This window comes from Rhinoderma darwinii, chromosome 9 (genome assembly GCF_050947455.1).
Source record: "Rhinoderma darwinii isolate aRhiDar2 chromosome 9, aRhiDar2.hap1, whole genome shotgun sequence".
NCBI lineage: Eukaryota > Metazoa > Chordata > Amphibia > Anura > Rhinodermatidae > Rhinoderma > Rhinoderma darwinii.
Window position 1 is genome coordinate 71,703,225 of NC_134695.1, and position 22,403 is coordinate 71,725,627.

Genomic DNA, 22,403 nt, shown 5'->3' on the forward strand with positions numbered 1-22,403 from the left:
TAAAACTCAGTGGCGGGGCCCCAGCTGGTGCCAGACTCCCAGAATGCAAAGCGTGTGGACGCACTAGGAAAATGGATAATCGCGGCTGCCAACGTATGAATGTCATTCCTGGGGGGCAGAGTATATGGACAGGTGTAGGGGGGGTCGGCACAAGTTTGGGATTCGAGGAGGAGTCTGAAACCACACAGACTGCATCATGACATTTCTGTGGCACTAAAGGACGCTCCAACCACTGGTGGACTACAAGTGCCAGCATACCCGGCCAGCCAGGGTATATATTTTTGTTGGCATCATATGGGCACCATGGGGGTTCAGTAATGTTGTAATTTATCACTTGGGGTCCTGGGTTTAATCAATTTGCCTGACACAAAGCTCCAAATCTCCAGCTTATCCTAACATAGAGTTACATGATAAAACTTTGGGATTTTTCTACATTCCTGTGACAGGATCTGATCCAGTTTTTGATCCTACATGGAGCCATAATGTGAATGAAGTCTTAGTAACATCGGACTCAGGGAGAGCTGGGCGAAAAGCAACATGGCTGACGTCAGCGTCACCCAGCTTTTCCGGACTCCTGAATTAAGTGAAGACTTACGAGGACATTACAGGGGGCCGTATATTTTTAGCTCTGTTGCCATATATATTGTGACATTATGAACACGCATCAGGCTTACACACGTGTGCGCATTTCTACATCGGCGCCGCTCACACGCTGTCCCTGATCCCCATCATAATGCACTGAACCTCAGAATATAAATATTGGTAGAGACTGGAGCCCGCAGGACAATCTGGCGTCTGTTTACACCGTTGTCATGGATATATTTAAATAATAGGCAAATGTACAGATAAAGCAGAGGTACACACACACACAGCGCTGCAGGTCACAACAAGTTCTGCTCCACCTGAGAAAGTCAAACAGGCAAAAACAACATTGAAGATATTTATGTGCATTTATATAACTATTTACTGCGGTTATGACCTTAACGGGTATTTCAAGTTTGCAAAATATTGTAAAGAATTGTCTAGAATTTCCATAACATTATTATCTGCTATTATCGGCCTTTCTATCACGAGTTACAGGAGATCTCCAATAATGAAACTCTCCAGGGGCCGCTCGGATTATCCATCAGCAGACCACAGGCTATAACGCATAGCTTGCTTGTTAGTAACATCTCTTACTGGGAAAGCTGGGTGACAACCTATATGGCCATCAGTAGAGCTCCCATAAATGTTGTCGCCCAACTAGCAATACTGTGATATCTTCTCCATATCTCTGAATGACAAGACAGATCCCCTAACTAGTTGTCACCCAGCTTTCCCAGAAAAGGATATAATTATTGTCCGTACTTCTAATACAGAGCTCCAAATCCCTTGCATTGCTATAGAGAGTTACATGATTATTGCCTGTAGTCACCACTAGGGGGAGCTTTGGAGCTGACTGCATACTTTATTATTATTGGGTTTGAATTCTATATCATATGCTCTTGGGCTCCCCCTAGTGGTTGCTGCAGACTATGCCCGTTTCCATTTCTTAATGCAACATTGACCTTATTTTTGAGAAAACTCCTTTGAAGACCCTCTTAAGGGTTACGGTTCGGTCTTAATGACGTTGTATGAAGGCTCCGAAAGGTACAGGCGACAGTAGACCTGGCCACATCCTTTGTGAGCTACATTTGGTCTTATTATATTTCTAAGAACGATCTCGGAGATTCTTGGGCTCCTGATAATGGATTCTGTAGCCAACACCACAAGTTATAAATAAATTCCCCTCTGAAGAGTATTGTGAATGTGGTTTCCATAGTAGCAGAGTCAAGACCCTCTGCGATCAATCACATTACGAGCCGCCTTCTGCATGCATGTGTGTGTATATATATATCCATCTAAATGTATGGTTGGTATTTAAATGCACGCTGTCATTTAAACAAATAAAACTCTATGCTTAATAGCATCCATCTCCCCCGGCAGGATAATAATGTATCGCCTCTTACATTTACTAGACATAATTAAATGCTCCAGTAGATAGACATATGAGATAGATAGATAGATAGATAGATAGATAGATAGATAGATAGATAGATAGATAGATAGATAGATAGATAGATAGATAGATAGATAGATAGATAGATATGAGATAGATAGATATGAGATCGATAGATAGATATGAGATAGATAGATAGATATGAGATAGATAGATAGATAGATAGATAGATAGATAGATAGATAGATATGAGATAGATAGATAGATATGAGATAGATAGATATGAGATAGATAGATAGATAGATAGATAGATAGATAGATAGATAGATAGATAGATAGATAGATAGATAGATAGATAGATAGATAGATAGATAGATAGATATGAGATAGATAGATAGATAGATAGATAGATAGATAGATAGATAGATAGATAGATAGATAGATAGATAGATAGATAGATAGATAGATAGATAGATAGATAGATAGATATTAGATAGATAGATATGAGATAGATAGATAGATATGAGATAGATAGATAGATAGATAGATAGATAGATAGATAGATAGATAGATAGATAGATAGATAGATAGATAGATAGATAGATAGATAGATAGATAGATAGATATGAGATAGATATGAGATAGATATGAGATAGATAGATAGATAGATAGATAGATAGATAGATAGATAGATAGATAGATAGATAGATAGATAGATAGATAGATAGATAGATAGATAGATAGATAGATAGATAGATAGATAGATAGATAGATAGATAGATAGATAGATAGACAGTTATTAGGTCAGTTCTTGAGTGCAGAGCTTTAGGGTCAGTAGGCTGCCTGTAAAGCATAGAGCATTATGGATGGGCTTGACATGTAATGTATTCATCACTGGTATGTATCTTGGCAGTGCAGAACATTTGGGTTAGTATGCCAGTGTAGAGCTTTATGGACAGGTTTATTAGATCAGTTTCTCAGTGCAGAACACTAGGGATGGGCTTTATATGACGTCCAGTGCACAACATGTTAGTCAGTTGTACAGTGCGGCCCCTTCACATATATCCCATCATGATTCACTCCAGCGTAGTAGGAAGCTGCCAAAACTGATGAGAAAACTGATCCTATAATTTCCTTTGGGAACAGTCCTGCGTCTGGTGGTATCAGTTGTGATCCTGGACGTTATATGCAGCATTTTCCAGTCCAGCTATGGACGCCGGACCAGTGCACACTGACAAAAAAACACTGGCCGGACAAAACTGATAATATCTATGAACCCAGAGGATTAGGGTACGTCAGTAGTTAAGAGTGTAGCACTGTAAAGTATTAGGGGCAGTATGTCAGTTGTACAGTGCAGAGTATTAGGGGCAGTATGTCAGTTGTACAGTGCAGAGTATTAGGGGCAGTATGTCAGTTGCACAGTATTAGGGGTAGTATGTCAGTTGTACAGTGCAGAGTATTAGGGGCAGTATGTCAGTTGTACAGTGCAGAGTATTAGGGGCAGTAAGTCAGTTGTACAGTGCAGAGTATTAGGGGCAGTTTGTCAGTCGCACAGTGCAGAGCATTAAGAGCAGTATGTCAGTTGTACAGTGCAGAGTATTAGGGGCAGTATGTCAGTTGTACAGTGCAGAGTATTAGGAGCAGTATGTCAGTTGCACAGTGCAGAGTATTAGGGGCAGTATGTCAGTTGTACAGTGCAGAGTATTAGGGGCAGTATGTCAGTTGTACAGTGCAGAGTATGAGGGGCAGTATGTCAGTTGTACAGTGCAGAGTATTAGGGGCAGTATGTCAGTTACACAGTGCAGAGTATTAGGAGCAGTATGTCAGTTGTACAGTGATGGGTATTAGGGGCAGTATGTCAGTTGCACAGTGCATAGTATTAGGGGCAGTATGTCAGTTGTACAGTGCAGAGTATTAGGGGCAGTATGTCAGTTGTACAGTGATGGGTATTAGGGGCAGTATGTCAGTTGCACAGTGCATAGTATTAGGGGTAGTATGTCAGTTTCACAGTGCAGAGTATTAGGGGCAGTATGTCAGTTGCACAGTGCAGAGTATTAGGGGCAGTATGTCAGTTGTACAGTGATCGGTATTAGGGGCAGTATGTCAGTTGCACAGTGCAGAGTATTAGGGGAAGTATGTGAGTTGCACAGTGCAGAGTATTAGGGGCAGTATGTCAGTTGTACAGTGCAGAGTATTAGGGGCAGTATGCCAGTTGCACAGTGCAGAGTATTAGGAGCAGTATATCAGTTGTACAGTGCAGAGTATTAGGGGCAGTATGTCAGTTGTACAGTGCAGAGTATTAGGGGCAGTATGTCAGTTGTACAGTGCAGAGTATTAGGGGCAGTATGTCAGTTGTACAGTGTAGAGTATTAGGAACAGTATGTCAGTTGTACAGTGCAGAGTATTAGGGGCAGTATGTCAGTTGCACAGTATTAGGGGTAGTATGTCAGTTGTACAGTGCAGAGTATTAGGGGCAGTATGTCAGTTGTACAGTGCAGAGTATTAGGGGCAGTATGTCAGTTGTACAGTGCAGAGTATTAGGGGCAGTATGTCAGTTGTATAGTGCAGAGTATTAGGGGCAGTATGTCAGTTGTACAGTGCAGAGTATTAGGGGCAGTATGTCAGTTGTACAGTGCAGATTCTTAGGAGCAGTATGTCAGTTGTACAGTGCAGAGTATTAGGGGCAGTTTGTCAGTCGCACAGTGCAGAGCATTAAGAGCAGTATGTCAGTTGTACAGTGCAGAGTATTAGGGGCAGTATGTCAGTTGTACAGTGCAGAGTATTAGGAGCAGTATGTCAGTTGCACAGTGCAGAGTATTAGGGGCAGTATGTCAGTTGTACAGTGCAGAGTATTAGGGGCAGTATGTCAGTTGTACAGTGCAGAGTATGAGGGGCAGTATGTCAGTTGTACAGTGCAGAGTATTAGGGGCAGTATGTCAGTTGCACAGTGCAGAGTATTAGGAGCAGTATGTCAGTTGTACAGTGATGGGTATTAGGGGCAGTATGTCAGTTGCACAGTGCATAGTATTAGGGGCAGTATGTCAGTTGTACAGTGCAGAGTATTAGGGGCAGTATGTCAGTTGTACAGTGATGGGTATTAGGGGCAGTATGTCAGTTGCACAGTGCATAGTATTAGGGGTAGTATGTCAGTTTCACAGTGCAGAGTATTAGGGGCAGTATGTCAGTTGCACAGTGCAGAGTATTAGGGGCAGTATGTCAGTTGTACAGTGATCGGTATTAGGGGCAGTATGTCAGTTGCACAGTGCAGAGTATTAGGGGAAGTATGTGAGTTGCACAGTGCAGAGTATTAGGGGAAGTATGTGAGTTGCACAGTGCAGAGTATTAGGGGCAGTATGCCAGTTGCACAGTGCAGAGTATTAGGAGCAGTATATCAGTTGTACAGTGCAGAGTATTAGGGGCAGTATGTCAGTTGTACAGTGTAGAGTATTAGGAACAGTATGTCAGTTGTACAGTGCAGAGTATTAGGGGCAGTATGTCAGTTGCACAGTATTAGGGGTAGTATGTCAGTTGTACAGTGCAGAGTATTAGGGGCAGTATGTCAGTTGTACAGTGCAGAGTATTAGGGGCAGTATGTCAGTTGCACAGTGCAGAGTATTAGGGGCAGTATGTCGGTTGCACAGTGCAGAGTATTAGGAGCAGTATGTCAGTTGCACAGTGCAGAGTATTAGGGGCAGTGTGTCAGTTGCACAGTGCAGAGTATTAGGGGCAGTGTGTCAGTTGTACAGTGCAGAGTATTAGGGGCAGTGTGTCAGTTGTACAGTGCAGAGTATTAGGGGCAGTATGACAGTTGCACAGTGCAGAGTATTAGGGGCAGTATGTCAGTTGTACAGTGCAGAGTATGAGGGGCAGTATGTCAGTTGCACAGTGCAGAGTATTAGGGGTAGTATGTCAGTTGCACAGTGCAGAGTATTAGTGGCAGTATGTCAGTTGTACAGTGCAGAGTATTAGGGGCAGTATGTCAGTTGCACAGTGCAGAGTATTAGGGGTAGTATGTCAGTTGCACAGTGCAGAGTATTAGTGGCAGTAGGTCAGTTGTACAGTGCAGAGTATTAGTGGCAGTATGTCAGTTGTACAGTGCAAAGTATTAGTGGCAGTATGTCAGTTGTACAGTGCAGAGTATTAGGGGCAGTATGTCAGTTGTACAGTGCAGAGTATTAGGAGCAGTATGTCAGTTGTACAGTGCAGAGTATTAGGGGCAGTATGTCAGTTGTACAGTGCAGAGTATTAGGAGCAGTATGTCAGTTGTACAGTGCAGAGTATTAGGAGCAGTATGTCAGTTGTACAGTGCAGAGTATTAGGGGCAGTATGTCAGTTGTACAGTGCAGAGTATTAGGGGCAGTATGTCAGTTGTACAGTGCAGAGTATTAGGGGCAGTATGTCAGTTGTACAGTGCAGAGTATTAGGAGCAGTATGTCAGTTGTACAGTGCAGAGTATTAGGAGCAGTATGTCAGTTGTACAGTGCAGAGTATTAGGGGCAGTATGTCAGTTGTACAGTGCAGAGTATTAGGGGCAGTATGTCAGTTGTACAGTGCAGAGTATTAGTGGCAGTATGTCAGTTGTACAGTGCAGAGTATTAGGGGCAGTATGTCAGTTGCACAGTGCAGAGTATTAGGGGTAGTATGTCAGTTGCACAGTGCAGAGTATTAGTGGCAGTAGGTCAGTTGTACAGTGCAGAGTATTAGTGGCAGTATGTCAGTTGTACAGTGCAAAGTATTAGTGGCAGTATGTCAGTTGTACAGTGCAGAGTATTAGGGGCAGTATGTCAGTTGTACAGTGCAGAGTATTAGGAGCAGTATGTCAGTTGTACAGTGCAGAGTATTAGGGGCAGTATGTCAGTTGTACAGTGCAGAGTATTAGGAGCAGTATGTCAGTTGTACAGTGCAGAGTATTAGGAGCAGTATGTCAGTTGTACAGTGCAGAGTATTAGGGGCAGTATGTCAGTTGTACAGTGCAGAGTATTAGGGGCAGTATGTCAGTTGTACAGTGCAGAGTATTAGGAGCAGTATGTCAGTTGTACAGTGCAGAGTATTAGGAGCAGTATGTCAGTTGTACAGTGCAGAGTATTAGGGGCAGTATGTCAGTTGTACAGTGCAGAGTATTAGGGGCAGTATGTCAGTTGTACAGTGCAGAGTATTAGTGGCAGTATGTCAGTTGTACAGTGCAGAGTATTAGGGGCAGTATGTCAGTTGTACAGTGCAGAGTATTAGGAGCAGTATGTCAGTTGTACAGTGCAGAGTATTAGGGGCAGTATGTCAGTTGTACAGTGCAGAGTATTAGGAGCAGTATGTCAGTTGTACAGTGCAGAGTATTAGGAGCAGTATGTCAGTTGTACAGTGCAGAGTATTAGGGGCAGTATGTCAGTTGTATAGTGCAGAGTATTAGGGGCAGTATGTCAGTTGCACAGTGCAGAGTATTAGGAGCAGTATGTCAGTTGCACAGTGCAGAGTATTAGGGGCAGTGTGTCAGTTGCACAGTGCAGAGTATTAGGGGCAGTGTGTCAGTTGTACAGTGCAGAGTATTAGGGGCAGTGTGTCAGTTGTACAGTGCAGAGTATTAGGGGCAGTATGACAGTTGCACAGTGCAGAGTATTAGGGGCAGTATGTCAGTTGTACAGTGCAGAGTATTAGGGGCAGTATGTCAGTTGTACAATGCAGAGTATTAGGGGCAGTATGTCAGTTGTACAGTGCAGAGTATTAGGGGTAGTATGTCAGTTGCACAGTATTAGTGGCAGTATGTCAGTTGTACAGTGCAGAGTATTAGGGGCAGTATGTCAGTTGTATAGTGCAGAGTATTAGGGGCAGTATGTCAGTTGTACAGTGCAGAGTATTAGGGGCAGTATGTCAGTTGTACAGTGCAGATTCTTAGGAGCAGTATGTCAGTTGTACAGTGCAGAGTATTAGGGGCAGTATGTCAGTTGTACAGTGCAGAGTATTAGGAGCAGTATGTCAGTTGTACTGTGCAGAGTATTAGGGGCAGTATGTCAGTTGCACAGTATTAGGGGCAGTATGTCAGTTGCACAGTATTAGGGGCAGTATGTCAGTTGCACAGTGCAGAGTATTAGTGGCAGTATGTCAGTTGCACAGTGCAGAGTATTAGTGGCAGTATGTCAGTTGCACAGTGCAGAGTATTAGGAACAGTATGTCAGTTGCACAGTGCAGAGTATTAGTGGCAGTATGTCAGTTGCACAGTGCAGAGTATTAGCGGCAGTATGTCAGTTGCACAGTGCAGAGTATTAGGAACAGTATGTCAGTTGCACAGTGCAGAGTATTAGTGGCAGTATGTCAGTTGCACAGTATTAGGGGCAGTATGTCAGTTGCACAGTGCAGAGTATTAGTGGCAGTATGTCAGTTGTACAGTGCAGAGTATTAGGGGCAGTATGTCAGTTGCACAGTGCAGAGTATTAGGGGTAGTATGTCAGTTGCACAGTGCAGAGTATTAGCGGCAGTATGTCAGTTGCACAGTGCAGAGTATTAGGAACAGTATGTCAGTTGCACAGTGCAGAGTATTAGTGGCAGTATGTCAGTTGCACAGTATTAGGGGCAGTATGTCAGTTGCACAGTGCAGAGTATTAGTGGCAGTATGTCAGTTGCACAGTGCAGAGTATTAGTGGCAGTATATCAGTTGTACAGTGCAGAGTATTAGGGGTAGTATGTCAGTTGTACAGTACAGAGTATTCGGGGCAGTGTGTCAGTTGTACAGTGCAGAGTATTAGTGGCAGTATGTCAGTTGTACAGTGCAGAGTATTAGGGGCAGTATGTCAGTTGTACAGTGCAGAGTATGAGGGGCAGTATGTCAGTTGCACAGTGCAGAGTATTAGGGGCAGTATGTCAGTTGTACAGTGCAGAGTATTAGGGGCAGTATGTCAGTTGCACAGTGCAGAGTATTAGGAGCAGTATGTCAGTTGTACAGTGATGGGTATTAGGGGCAGTATGTCAGTTGCACAGTGCATAGTATTAGGGGCAGTATGTCAGTTGCACAGTGCAGAGTATTAGGGGCAGTATGTCAGTTGTACAGTGCAGAGTATTAGGGGCAGTATGTCAGTTGCACAGTGCAGAGTATTAGGGGCAGTATGTCAGTTGCACAGTGAAGAGTATTAGGGGCAGTATGTCAGTTGTACAGTGCAGAGTATTAGGGGCAGTATGTCAGTTGTACAGTGCAGAGTATTAGGAGCAGTATGTCAGTTGCACAGTGCAGAGTATTAGCGGCAGTATGTCAGTTGTGCAGTGCAGAGTATGAGGGGCAGTATGTCAGTTGCACAGTGCAGAGTATTAGGGGCAGTATGTCAGTTGTACAGTGCAGAGTATTAGGGGCAGTATGTCAGTTGCACAGTGCAGCGTATTAGGGGCAGTATGTCAGTTGAACAGTGCAGAGTATTAGGGGCAGTATGTCAGTTGCACAGTGCAGAGTATTAGGGGCAGTATGTCAGTTGCACAGTGCAGAGTATGAGGGGCAGTATGTCAGTTGTACAGTGCAGAGTATTAGCGGCAGTATGTCAGTTGCACAGTGCATAGTATTAGGGGCAGTATGTCAGTTGCACAGTGCAGAGTATGAGGGGCAGTATGTCAGTTGTACAGTGCAGAGTATTAGGGGCAGTATGTCAGTTGCACAGTGCAGCGTATTAGGGGCAGTATGTCAGTTGAACAGTGCAGAGTATTAGGGGCAGTATGTCAGTTGCACAGTGCAGAGTATTAGCGGCAGTATGTCAGTTGTACAGTGCAGAGTATTAGGGGCAGTATGTCAGTTGCACAGTGCTGGGTATTAGGGGCAGTATGGCAGTTGTACAGTGCAGAGTATTAGGGGCAGTATGTCAGTTGTGCAGTGCAGAATATCCGGGTCACGGCACTGATGTCAGTGGAGTATAATATCAGTGTATGTTCTACCAGTACCAGCTGATTATGCACCTCATCTCCTATTGCTGCAGGGAATAAAACAATCCAGGATTTTTCGTGTAAGGAGCGCCAGTTTCTCTTCTATATCTGGGAGGGACACATCTCAAACCAAAAAATCCTGATATCTGTCTGCTTTGTGTTCTACAAGGAATCAGATGTTTGAGTGACTCCCCATGGAGGCGCCGTGGTCACCCAGCTTTCTGAGACTCCGTAACAGCAAGTCTGCCCCAGTTATGCAATGACATAGGCGCTGGGTATGTACCACTGCCTAACTAAGCAGATTTGCCATTCAGGAGTCTGGGAAAGCTGGGTTACAGCCAGTGTAGGAGACCATATCTTATGCTCCCTGTAGCAGGTGCCTCCTCCATCTCACCCTGCAATGACACTATTACCCAGTCATTCTCTCTACTGCTGGGAGAACTGGCTTCAGAATGAATTTTCCAATGTGTTTGTAGGAAAAAATTACTTGTGCAGAAAGACTAAATATAAGCGCTCATTGCCATCTGCTGGGTGAGACGCTGCCGACTGCAGGTAATGCCGCCTATTACATGGCTCGCCCCCCTCATACAAGCCGTGCCCCCCACATACAGACTCATACAATAACCCAGACCATAGCCGATACTAGTCTGAGCGCCCGTCCCCAAATCTTCCATCACCCCATGAGGGAGGATGTAGTGATTCATAATAGTAGTGACAGGAAGCCCTTCTGCGACTGCCAAAATCCATCTTCACACTTCTCTGCACCCAGCGCCTCTGTGTTACGAGCCCAATTTTCTAGAGTAACACGTTTCCCATGTGTTTATGATTAGAAAGTGGAGATGAAATACGGTCGGGGCTTTTTGCTCATACACTATGCTCGATGCAGAACGAAATTAGACTGAAAATTTCACTGAAAACCGCACAAGAGCCGGGCGCCCCCAACACCCCACATTTACATCTGAGACGGTGTCCATTATATCTACGACAATTATTGTCATTTAACGCGGAGGCTCGAGACGCTCTCCTTCTTAATATTAAAGTCACATCCTCCCCGTCTGACGCGACACCTGTCTGAATCCGCCACTTCCAGGCATCTCCGCTATTAGACGGAGAGGAATACGATGCATCACGAGTCTGTCTGCAGGTATCTGGGATGAATGTAAAATGCAGCAAGGACAAGTGCTTAGGGCCTGGCCCCTCTATAGGAATCACCTACTGACATATTTAACCCTATATCATCATTTAGGAGGGGGTGTATTAACAAATCCCATATAGATGATCCCAATACTGTACACATAATACATCTACAATCCACAGGGGGGGGGAGGGGGTATATTCTGCAGGTACTACATACATGGTAGATCATATATACACATACTAAGACCAGAAAAATTCCACCGGCAGGTATGTTCAGTAGGTAACCCCCCTACAGACCTCTCCGGGTGGCATAGAATATATTTAGTGGGTAACGCTCGCAACCACCCTCCCTAGAACCTCTTTGGGTGGCATACTGGTATATTCTACATGGTATGTACTATCACATCCAAGCCTCCCCTTCACTAGTAATGGATGAGGAGATCTATCTCCGTAGACTTTTCACATGGAAGAAACGAGAGCACTAGTCACGGACAGTAGATATATAACACGATCATTCTCTGACCTGGGTGTCGAATACGTTTTCGGAGGAGTCCGTCTTCTTGATGGGAAGAGCTTCTCCGGTAGATTCATAACCAAACTGCGGCTTGAGTGGGATTTGACTGGTCGGGTAGGATGGCTTGGACACTTCTATCTTGTTCCCTAATTTTAGGTAACAAGGCTGAGGGATTGTCCTGGCGGGAATGTGAAGGATCGGAGCGGCGCTGTGGACCGGTTTGGGCAGTCCCGATTTCATCTTGGAAGCCACCAGGATGGATGGCATCTTCTCCACCTTCTAGACACCTTGTTTTTTGGGTTTTTTTTCTCCTCTCTCCGTAGACCACCTTGTCCTATTAGAAGAAGAAAATTCTCTGAATCACGTCCACTGCAGTGCTATCCAGCCAGACATGAATTCTATTAGTGGACCTGTGTCTCCATCATCAAGACCAGATCTCAGAACATCTCCTCCAAAGAGAGGACGTCATGAGTCTCGCTGCATGAGAATCTTCTCGACAGATCGTTAAGCACGTCGTCTGACACCTGTCATTTTCTTGCTGGGAAATAAACACTCGTCTTCATTACCTAGTCAGTACATCTCCAAAAGCGTCTTGAGAAACCTACAGCATCTGTTCGGCCCTGGTCCGGATCAGTGCGGCTTCTCACGAGCAGCAGGATTTCCAGCTTAAGATGTATTTCCTTCAGTCTCGGCCAAGAAGCAGATGCAGCTTACAGCGCTGACGACTGATGCCCTTGGATATCGGCTTTTGAGGGAATGAAGACCAGTTAGAGGTGTTGCGGCTGCTAAAAGACACAGTCAGAAATGTCCGTCCGGCTGATGGGATCTCCTGCCGCAGCGACTACGACTGTGCTCAGTACTAGAGCAAACCCAACCTGTAGACCTTAGCAGAATTGTAATGTGTCAGTGGCACGGAGCGGAGTATGTGGGTGCAGTCTGCATCTGACAGTCCATTGTAGACTGCTGGTTGGTTGAAGAGGAAATCTCTCTGCATTAGAGGAGTGGCCGCTGCTGATCTGTCAGACGCTCTCACCGTACTAGGGAAAAGCAATCAGATTTCAAACAGCCAAATCACTGCCGGGAATACAGGGACGCGTGATTCACCCCTGGTGGATTCAAGTGAAAACATCGCCGCGGATGGAAACGCTGCATTTCCAGAGATGTGTCATGTATGCAGGGTTCAGTCCTGGAACGTGGGCACGGGTCGTGTACGCAGGGTTCAGTCCTGGAGCGTGGGCACGGGTCATGTACGCAGGGTTCAGTCCTGGAGCGTGGGCACGGGTCGTGTACGCAGGGTTCAGTCCTGGAACGTGGGCACGGGTCATGTACGCAGGGTTCAGTCCTGGAACGTGGGCACGGGTCATGTACGCAGGGTTCAGTCCTGGAACGTGGGCACCGGTTATGTACGCAGGGTTCAGTCCTGGAGCGTGGGCACGGGTCATGTACGCAGGGTTCAGTCCTGGAGCGTGGGCACGGGTCGTGTACGCAGGGTTCAGTCCTGGAACGTGGGCACGGGTCATGTACGCAGGGTTCAGTCCTGGAACGTGGGCACGGGTCATGTACGCAGGGTTCAGTCCTGGAACGTGGGCACGGGTCGTGTACGCAGGGTTCAGTCCTGGAACGTGGGCACGGGTCATGTACGCAGGGTTCAGTCCTGGAACGTGGGCACGGGTCATGTACGCAGGGTTCAGTCTTGGAGCGTGGGCACGGGTCGTGTACGCAGGGTTCGGTCCTGGAACGGGGGCGCGGGTCGTGTACGCAGGGTTCGGTCCTGGAACGTGGGCGCGGGTCGTGTACGCAGGGTTCGGTCCTGGAACGTGGGCACGGTTCGTGTACGCAGGGTTCATTCCTGGAACGTGGGCACAGGTCATGTACACAGGGTTCATTCCTGGAACGTGGGCACGGGTCATGTACGCAGGGTTCGGTCCTGGAACGTGGGCACGGGTCGTGTACGCAGGGTTCAGTCCTGGAACGTGGGCACGGGTCATGTACGCAGGGATCAGTCCTGGAACGTGGGCACGGGTCATGTACGCAGGGTTCAGTCCTGGAACGTGGGCATGGGTCGTGTACGCAGGGTTCAGTCCTGGAACGTGTGCACGGGTCGTGTACGCAGGGTTCAGTCCCGGAACGTGGGCACGGGTCGTGTACGCAGGGTTCAGTCCTGGAACGTGGGCACGGGTCGTGTACGCAGGGTTCAGTCCTGGAACGTGGACACGGGTCGTGTACGCAGAGTTCAGTCCTGGAACTTGGGCACGGGTCGTGTACGCAGGGTTCAGTCCTGGAACGTGGGCACGGGTCGTGTACGCAGGGTTCAGTCCTGGAACGTGGGCACGGGTCGTGTACGCAGGGTTCAGTCCTGGAACGTGGGCACGGGTCGTGTACGCATGGTTCAGTCCTGGAACGTGGGCACGGGTCATGTACGCAGGGTTCAGTCCTGGAACGTGGGCACGGGTCATGTACGCAGGGTTCAGTCCTGGAACAAGGGCACGGGTCATGTACGCAGGGTTCAGTCCTGGAACGTGGGCACGGGTCATGTACGCAGGGTTCAGTCCTGGAACAAGGGCACGGGTCGTGTACGCAGGGTTCAGTCCTGGAACGTGGGCACGGGTCGTGTACGCAGGGTTAATTCCTGGAACGTGGGCACGGGTCGTGTACACAGGGTTCAGTCCTGGAACGTGGGCACAGGTCATGTGACTCTCAGCTTGCAAATGACTGAAGATAAAACACAGGAGAACAGTACAACAACGGTTATTGATATATAATACACAGGGATAGTGACGCTTCTATACGGTGGAAAAGGAGAAGCACTTGTACTTATAAATACGACATGCCATAAAGCACACAATTCTGGGGGTCCAGATGCTGCAAACCCCAAAATCCTACGAACAGGACGTTTCCATCCATGTGGCCACTTTTCCTTAAAATGAATTCATGTTCAGGTATATTCACATCTGGCAGATTTGTTGCAGAGATTTCTGCGACTGGTTTGCAGAAATCCATGCACCTGTTGCAGAAACAATCCCATTCACATGTATGTAACAGATATTCCAATTTCTGCAACGCATCTGCAGTGTGTGAACAATTCTTACGGAACGTAGGGAGAGCTATCACTTTTTGGTGGCAGCCGTGAGGAAAACATACCCATTCCCGGTGTTGGTAGGGGTCCCGGCAGTCAGATCTCCACCAACTGGTTTTAATGCGGTGACATGTAGTCCATAGTGACATCACCTGTTTAGGCTGGGATTGACAGGTGATGTCATCACTACGGATGGCGCATTATCACGTATAGGAGTGAACAGCTAGCGGCAGGGATCACCAGGCAGCGACGCCGCTGCATGGAGAAGAATCCCTACAGTAAGTATAATGAAAAGTTATTCCTAAATGATCGCTCCAAGATAAGCGTCACAATTTGTCCTGTGTCTTTGCAGTGCTATTTTGAATGTGAGCGCATGCAGGGAGTAATTACCCGAGAAGAAACATGTAGGTTGAGGCGCGAGACTGTAACTAGTTTCTATGGAGATCTATAAAAAATAAAAAAAAGTTTCCTACCCAACATTTCCCTAATTCTAGAGCTGAACACACAATGTTCTGAATTCTCCATCACTGCAAATACAAAAATACACGAGTTTTGCCCTCACAGCCGAAATCTGCAACCGACTGGATATAGTGTCGTGTGTGACAGATGCCCGTACACTACTGTCCATGAGTCCACCACGGACCCAACATGTACGGGGGACTACGAGAACCCCTGTACATCCTCTCTATCTCGCTCTCTCGGAGCACAAAGATCGGCCATGTTTGATTTTTGGGGTCAAATGTTGACTTCATAGTCGCTCCCCCTCCTCCCGCCATAGGAATGGACATGGTCAGGATTCAGTAACTGGATTATTATTGGCCTTTTTCCAGGGCAAGGTACATGACGTATAATTCAAAAATATTTTTCCTGTAAATCAGAGTCATGGAAACAGAAATTTCCACTAAAACATTACCTCTTATTTCCATGCCAGCTTTGTATCCAGAAGAGATTAGTCATCAAATGCGATATTAAATATGTAGTCAGAAAATCAATATCCGGACAATGACCAAAAAGTGCATCGGTGATCAATAAAACTAAAAATACTCGTTCTAAATAAACTCAAAAATACTCAGATGGGGCCAATTGTATAATATGAAGAAATATACACAAGAAATGCAGCGTCCTGGCTCCCTGGCATGCGGAGGCATCAGTGAGACGTGAGGTGGTCTGTGCCCCATGCCCACGGCCGCATTATGGATTACATTGCACAGACGTCTAATACGGCTCCTCTAGACTCCTATGAGACCCTACTGGACGTGTGTGCCTCCGAGGTGAGAAAAAAGAAATTGCAGCATGTGTTATTATGGAGATATTCTAGGGAATAATACGATGCCACATGGAGGGAACGTGTAGTGGTACGCAGAGTGCCCACGGGTGCGGAATATGAAACCATCAGGAGTCCGCCATATTGAAGAATTCAGCTACAATCGTCCCCCACACTCTGTCCTTCATCCCTTAAAACGAACCCTGTATGTTTGCAATACAACTATAGCAATGATCTCCAACTTGTGGCTCTATAGCTGTAACACAACTACAACTCCCAGCATGGTTGTGCAACAGTCGGAGAGCTACAGGTTGGAGACCACTGGTCTATAGTAGATCATCCGCTCTGTGTTTCTGGAGAAAGAGCCGAGTCAATAGTTTTGGAAATCCAAATCCGAATAACAACACTTTATTGATTACACAAAAAAGGTAAAAATCTGAATACAGAAAAAAATAACTATGTGGAAATCTATGATCCGATAGGTTCCTTACCACGGGGGGGGGGGGGGGGTCTTTTTTACGAGCCATGCCAGACGGCAATACAACTAATAATATATATGAAGACAAGGGTAGAGTGCTGCAATGTCCCATAGAAAATACCAGAATAAAACAGAATATAGTGCAATACTACAAGCCAACGTGCACACATAACAAGCTTTAGCCTCTATTCACACGTCCATCAGGTTTCCATTGCTTTTTGATGGCCAGAATAGCATTTCATATCACACCATTCCACCCAAGGATCTGTTCACATCTGCTCTAGGTTTTCCGTTATTCTGTTCCGTCATAGGAGCATAATAACGAGAGATACGGAATCGCTGGATCCGCTGCGTGATGGAAACCAACTGCGCCTGACGGAACCGATTGACTTTAATAGATTCCGTCGGTTTTCCATCACGGATTTCGTAATTTTGCCGGACAAGTTATCGCTGTATGCCGCAGTATTTTGTGCAGCAAAAACGACGGAATCTGCAACGGAGGCCCCCAACGTAGATGTGAACAGAGCCCGACGGACACATTATAAGTCAATGGGATTCATTACCTACAAAAAGGATCATAATGAACCCGTCATGGTCAACAGTATCAGAGACCGTGCAAAATATCCAGTACCCCTCTGTCCTATAAAGGGAGTGATATTTGGCTCAGATCACAGAAATTCACTAAAGGACTAAATAAATAAAAAAATAAAAAAAATAAAAAAAACAATTAATGAGAAGTTTAGTTTTTAGAATTTTCATTGTAGTGTGAACAGATCCTAAAGTGACATCACTGGCGATATGTGATGATGCGTCGGTAACGTTCACCTACGTACTGTATGATATCGGCTCCGGCCTCCCTTGAATCCGCACTCTTCTTACAATGTCTGTAAAACCATTTTCTCTATATTTTTAGCTTATTATTACACCAGAAAGTCATCTAATAAACATGTCAAAAATGCGAAGATCACAGAGAAATTGGACAAGACCATAAGAAACCCCCCCCAGGGCTCGTCACACACCACATCATACACATCTCTCCCGGCTGGAGTCTCGTGTTCTCTGCGCTGGGGGCCACGCTGGGGGCCACTCAGCCAATCCTCAAACAGCGATCAAACCTCAGCTATTCATCCGAGTCTCAATAATTTACAAAGGTTACGGATATTCTGAGTTCCCGGTACACTGGCCAGCTCTGAAGAGCCAATGGGTGCTGGTCTACAATACATACATTAATAGTATATATAACATAGATTATATGGCGGGGAACGCTGGGAGTAGTAGTTATGAAAGGTTGATGGGTGTGATAATGTAACGTCATGTCTGGAAAGAAGTGACCAGACAGATCAGAAGACGTGTTGATGACGGAGTCCCACTAAACTGTATGGAGAATGGTCATATAACCTGCCACAATAGGATATTCTGCAATATAGAAGGGGCAGGGGGTTATAAACAGTCTCGTGCGCTGTGACATATGACACAACCAGTGTTGCCACTACGGCTAACAATATGGGATTTACTCCGATTTCCAAACCTGCCGGGTCACACAGTGATATGGGAGAAGAGAATGGGCGATTCCTTAACTAGGCAGACATTACAACTACTAAAATGTGGCCATATAGGATGATTCAAGGACCTATATGCATGAGCATCAGGTGCACGGCAAGGCTGGGAGCACGGGTTATGTATGGTGGCACACATGGCGTATCATTTGTAGACACATAGAATCCGATGGGCGCTGTATTACAGCTCCGTACAACACGTATCCATGGCACAGCAGTGTGTACAGGCCTTAAAAGGGGTTTTCTAACTACTAATATTTATACCATTATAATGTATGATCGCTGGGAGCCCCACCACTGTACCCCCCACGATCTATGGAGCAAGGGTCCCGACTCGCATTGAGGAGGATTTTGAATGGCGCAGCGGTCGTGCATTGGCGCTATTGCTTCATTCAATGTCGTTGGGGCCGACAGAAACCACTGTAAAGATCAGTGGACCGAGGTGGACATACACGCAGATAAATTGTTGACCAAGCCCACCAATTTGGGCTGCAACAGCCGACTATCTAAGGCTTTGAGGAGGAGCAGAACAAGGGAATGACGGAACCAATGTGGCAAAACCTGCCGGATCTGCGACGGAGGCCCCTATCAGAGCCTCCGACGAAGATGTGAACATAGCTCAATGTGTATGGGGATTTCATGACGACCCCCCCAACCCCCAATCTGGATTTCACCATGCCTAAACCTTTGTTCTCATGGGAGATAAGCCGCTGCCGGATTCCCCAGTGACTTATTCCCCTCTCCCCAATAAAATAAACATGAACGGAGAAGTGTTCATGTCTATGGGGAGTCCGGAGGAATAGCGGTCGACCAAATAAGCATTCAACCAGTCATTTTAAGGGCACGTCCACGAACAGCGCGAACACTGAAGTATTTCAGTCTAAGAGAATCCGCAGTGCAGGTCAATTTCCGCATGTGTTTTTTCGCGGGCTTTTTCCGCAGTTTGTGGATGAGATTTGTTCAAATCTCACCAAACTCTACTGCTACTGTAATACAATGCGGAACATACAAACAGAAATACCGCTGTGTTTCCGCTATGAGTGGACGTACCCTTACTGTATGGCCAGCTTCAGAGTCCAATTTATTACTATGTGAGAGTCATCAGGAGAACTCCGAGATACAGAAATCACTGAATCAGCATCAGGATAGTTACAGAACTTTTCATTTTATGTGGAAATGTAACCCGGGGATCGTGTGAAGGAAATCTACTGTCACCACTGCTGTAACATCGTGCAAATAATGTTAAAGAGAGCGAAGAAAAGAACAGACTTCGCTAACAGATTTATAATCCTGGCGATGCCACAGTACAGGCACGACTGCCAATAACCGGGTGATTGATTCCTGCCATCCGAGTATGAACATGTCACTGGAAGCGTCATCTCTTCCAATAGTCAGAATCACCAGACGCATTTATCAATGTCAATGTACAAAGCAAAGATGTAACCTTGTTGCCTGGAGGTAGAATTTATACTAAATGGAATTCACTATATTACACCTAGGAGAAGAAAGTGGAATTTCACATTGTCACATATTAGAAACCAATGGAGGACCCGCCGAGCTGGGACGCCCAGTGATTCCCAGATCACAAGGGCACTGGAGCTCATTCAAGAGACCAAAGTCCGTAAAGATCACCTGGAACCATTCAGGGTTTTGGGTACACCTTCCAAAAAAACCTCTGTAATATGAAACATATAAAAATACAAAGAATAAAGAGCGGATCCCTCAGACACAAGGACATGGGTGCAGTCTTTTCCCTTTCTATAAACATTGCTACACGACTTTCAAGTGATGGTTTCCCGGTCTGCACTGACTAGAAGGTCACTAGAGAAGAAGCTGGAAACGCCAAGTGCTGCTTCTAGTTATTGTATTGGCAGCACACAACAATTTTAAAAATGAATGGAGGCCCGCTGTAATTGATTAATCATTAGTTGGATATCTGTAACTTTAAGACCCCAACACAGTGTCACTGATTTTACTGGCGACTTACTCTACATGCCCAAGTATTAGGCTTCGTTCATATCTGTGTCGGGACTCCGTTCACATGGGTTCCGTCAGACCTTTCTGTCAGGGGAACCCATGAACGGGAACCAAACGGAAACCATAGGTTTCCATTTCCATCACCATTGACTTCAAGGGTGACGAATCCGGTGCAAATGGTTTCCGTTTGTCACCGTTGTGTAAGGGTTCCGTCGTTTTGGCGGAATAGCGAAGCTCACAACGTTATTGATTCCTTCAAAACAACGGAACCCTTACACAACGGGGACAAACGGAAACCATTTGCAACAGATCGGTCACTGTTGAAATCAATGGTGATGCAACCGAAAACCTATGGTTTCCATTTGTTTCAGTTTGGATTCCGTTCATGGGTTCCCCTGACAGAAAGGTCCGACGGCACGCCTGAACCACGTTCCCCCATAAATTAGAGTATGTTGGGATGCACGAAGCGTGAAAAAATATGTCCTATTTTCTAACGGACCCTTCACACGGTCCGTTGAAGCAACGGCCACATTGAATTATATAGGTCAGTGTGAATAAGGCCTCAGGCCCCACAAATTTTGCAAAAAATAGTACATGTCTTATTTCTTTATTTTACGGACCGTGCTCCCATACTTTATAAAGGGAGCACAAGCCGCAAATGCGCACGACTGTCCGCAGCGGTCTGTTACTACGGGCACGGTCGTGAGCATGGGGCCTAAGGCGCCAGTAAAATCAATGACACGGTGTTGGGGTCTTAACGTTACAGATATCCAACTGAAGATTAATCAATCACAGCGGACCGGATTTCATACTATCTACTGAGCCTCCTCGGCTCGAACATCTGCAAAGTATGTATCCAGTATGCCTCATGGCGTCGCAGTAACTTTTTAATACAACAACACCCCCCCCCCCCGTCTTGGTCGTTGTATTCGCTCAATAACTTGAAACTTGAGTTGGGTTATCTTGTGTTTCTACTCTACGTGCCCAGCAAGAAACAGACTCAAGGCCATAGAAGAGGTTTAGCTGCTCTGATAGTGGCGTGTAAGGAAATCTGGAGCATACTGCTGGACGGAGGCGTCTACTGTACAGAAAGGTGGTGGAGAACTTGAGAAATGAGTCGCACTGTGTGCCGATGATGCATGAAGAACGCTCATCAACGCCTTAGAGGCTATGGAAATCTTTGAAGACACGGGTTCTGTGCGTCCGTCAGTTCATAACTTCGATGTGATCGATTACAGGTGAATCCTGAGTCAGACACACGCTGGAGCGGCTGTCACCGAAGCCGTCAGCTCCACTGGCCCGATGGATTTGGGTTCGAGTGCAAGAAACAGCTTCTATGGATCCAGGAGACATAGAAGCTGCATCTCAAAAAGTAACATTTTTTTTTTTATAAATGCGAATTACAAAGTTGCGCTAAACACCATAATACAATGTTTTAGTGAAGAAAAAATAAGAAAAAGTCCTCAAAGGTTTGCATAGCAAGTCAGACACAATCCATGTGAGAACTTGGTGCTGAGGGAGGCTCTTATGGACCTGCACACACAGCAATATTATACCCAAGACACGGAGGAGAGGAACTTACTTAATAATCTTTTCCTGTAAATATCGATAACGTTTTATTACACCTGAGTAAATACACAACATGGGTTTTGAATTAATGCGTAGCGGGGACCTCGACTCTATGATGTGACCCCTTTACAGCAGATCTCCAGACGTAGAGCAGTTCCCTGATAATAGTCTCTTTCCCTCTGGAGATTTATGTTGCAGGTAGATTATAATTATCCGGTCTTTACTCTAATGGAAATGATCTCTAGATAAACTTCCTGATGAGCTTCCAATTTGAACAAGCAGAGCTGTAGTGTAAAGCATGGGTGTGGGACAAAACAGCAGCCTGAGCATTTGATAATATTTAAATATATACAAATGGATACATATACAATTCTAAGGCTGGCCATACACTCAAGACAACTTCCGACTGAACGCTTATTTAGTTGACAACTATTTTTCCCGAACCCCCATACACATGCGCGCTCGGCTCTGGCGAGCCCACATGTGGTCTCAATAGGGAGAAGGTAGTAAGATCACCTCCCCTGAAAACAAAAGGATCGGGCACGTTAAAATCCAACAGCCCGATCCTTTTCTCCCCCCGACATCTGCCGATTTCGGAAGGACCGGCCTACTATTTATATGGGGATGTCCTGACTTTTCCCTGTCGGCAGATTTCAGGAGAAAAGAAGAATCCGGCATACTGGATTTCAACATGCCGATCCTTTGTGTCCAGGGAAGATAAGCCGCTGCCAGAGAGGTCTATACTCCCTTCTACCTATTGAGAACTGCTTGGCTGAATGTGTGCGAGTATGGGGGGTCCGGAGGAATAGCTGTGGCCTATCTTGTGTATGCATCTTAAGTGACAGCAAATTTATTCTGCACGGCATAAAATTATAGATTCATCCATCTACAATTACGGGGTAAGGAGCTGTACACACACAGTCACATGCACTGTAAGGCCCAGTTCACACAGAGTTTTTGTCAA

General features: G+C 45.8%; 1 protein-coding gene across 5 annotated transcripts in view; it reads right to left on the reverse strand.

The window, feature by feature from the left end:
* The window catches only part of NAV2 (neuron navigator 2), a 365,925-nt gene that overhangs the window by 194,168 nt on the left and 149,354 nt on the right, over positions 1-22,403 (reverse strand). For 4 of the 5 annotated variants that reach the window (XM_075838117.1, XM_075838116.1, XM_075838118.1 and 1 more), the window contains exon 1: positions 11,529-12,489. The exons of the other annotated variant lie outside the window; for it this stretch is intronic. In XM_075838117.1, the coding sequence (XP_075694232.1) occupies positions 11,529-11,786 (258 nt within the window). In that variant the 5' untranslated portion in view covers positions 11,787-12,489. Of the gene's footprint in view, positions 1-11,528; positions 12,490-22,403 lie in introns of those variants that run through there. 5 annotated transcript variants of the gene reach the window in all.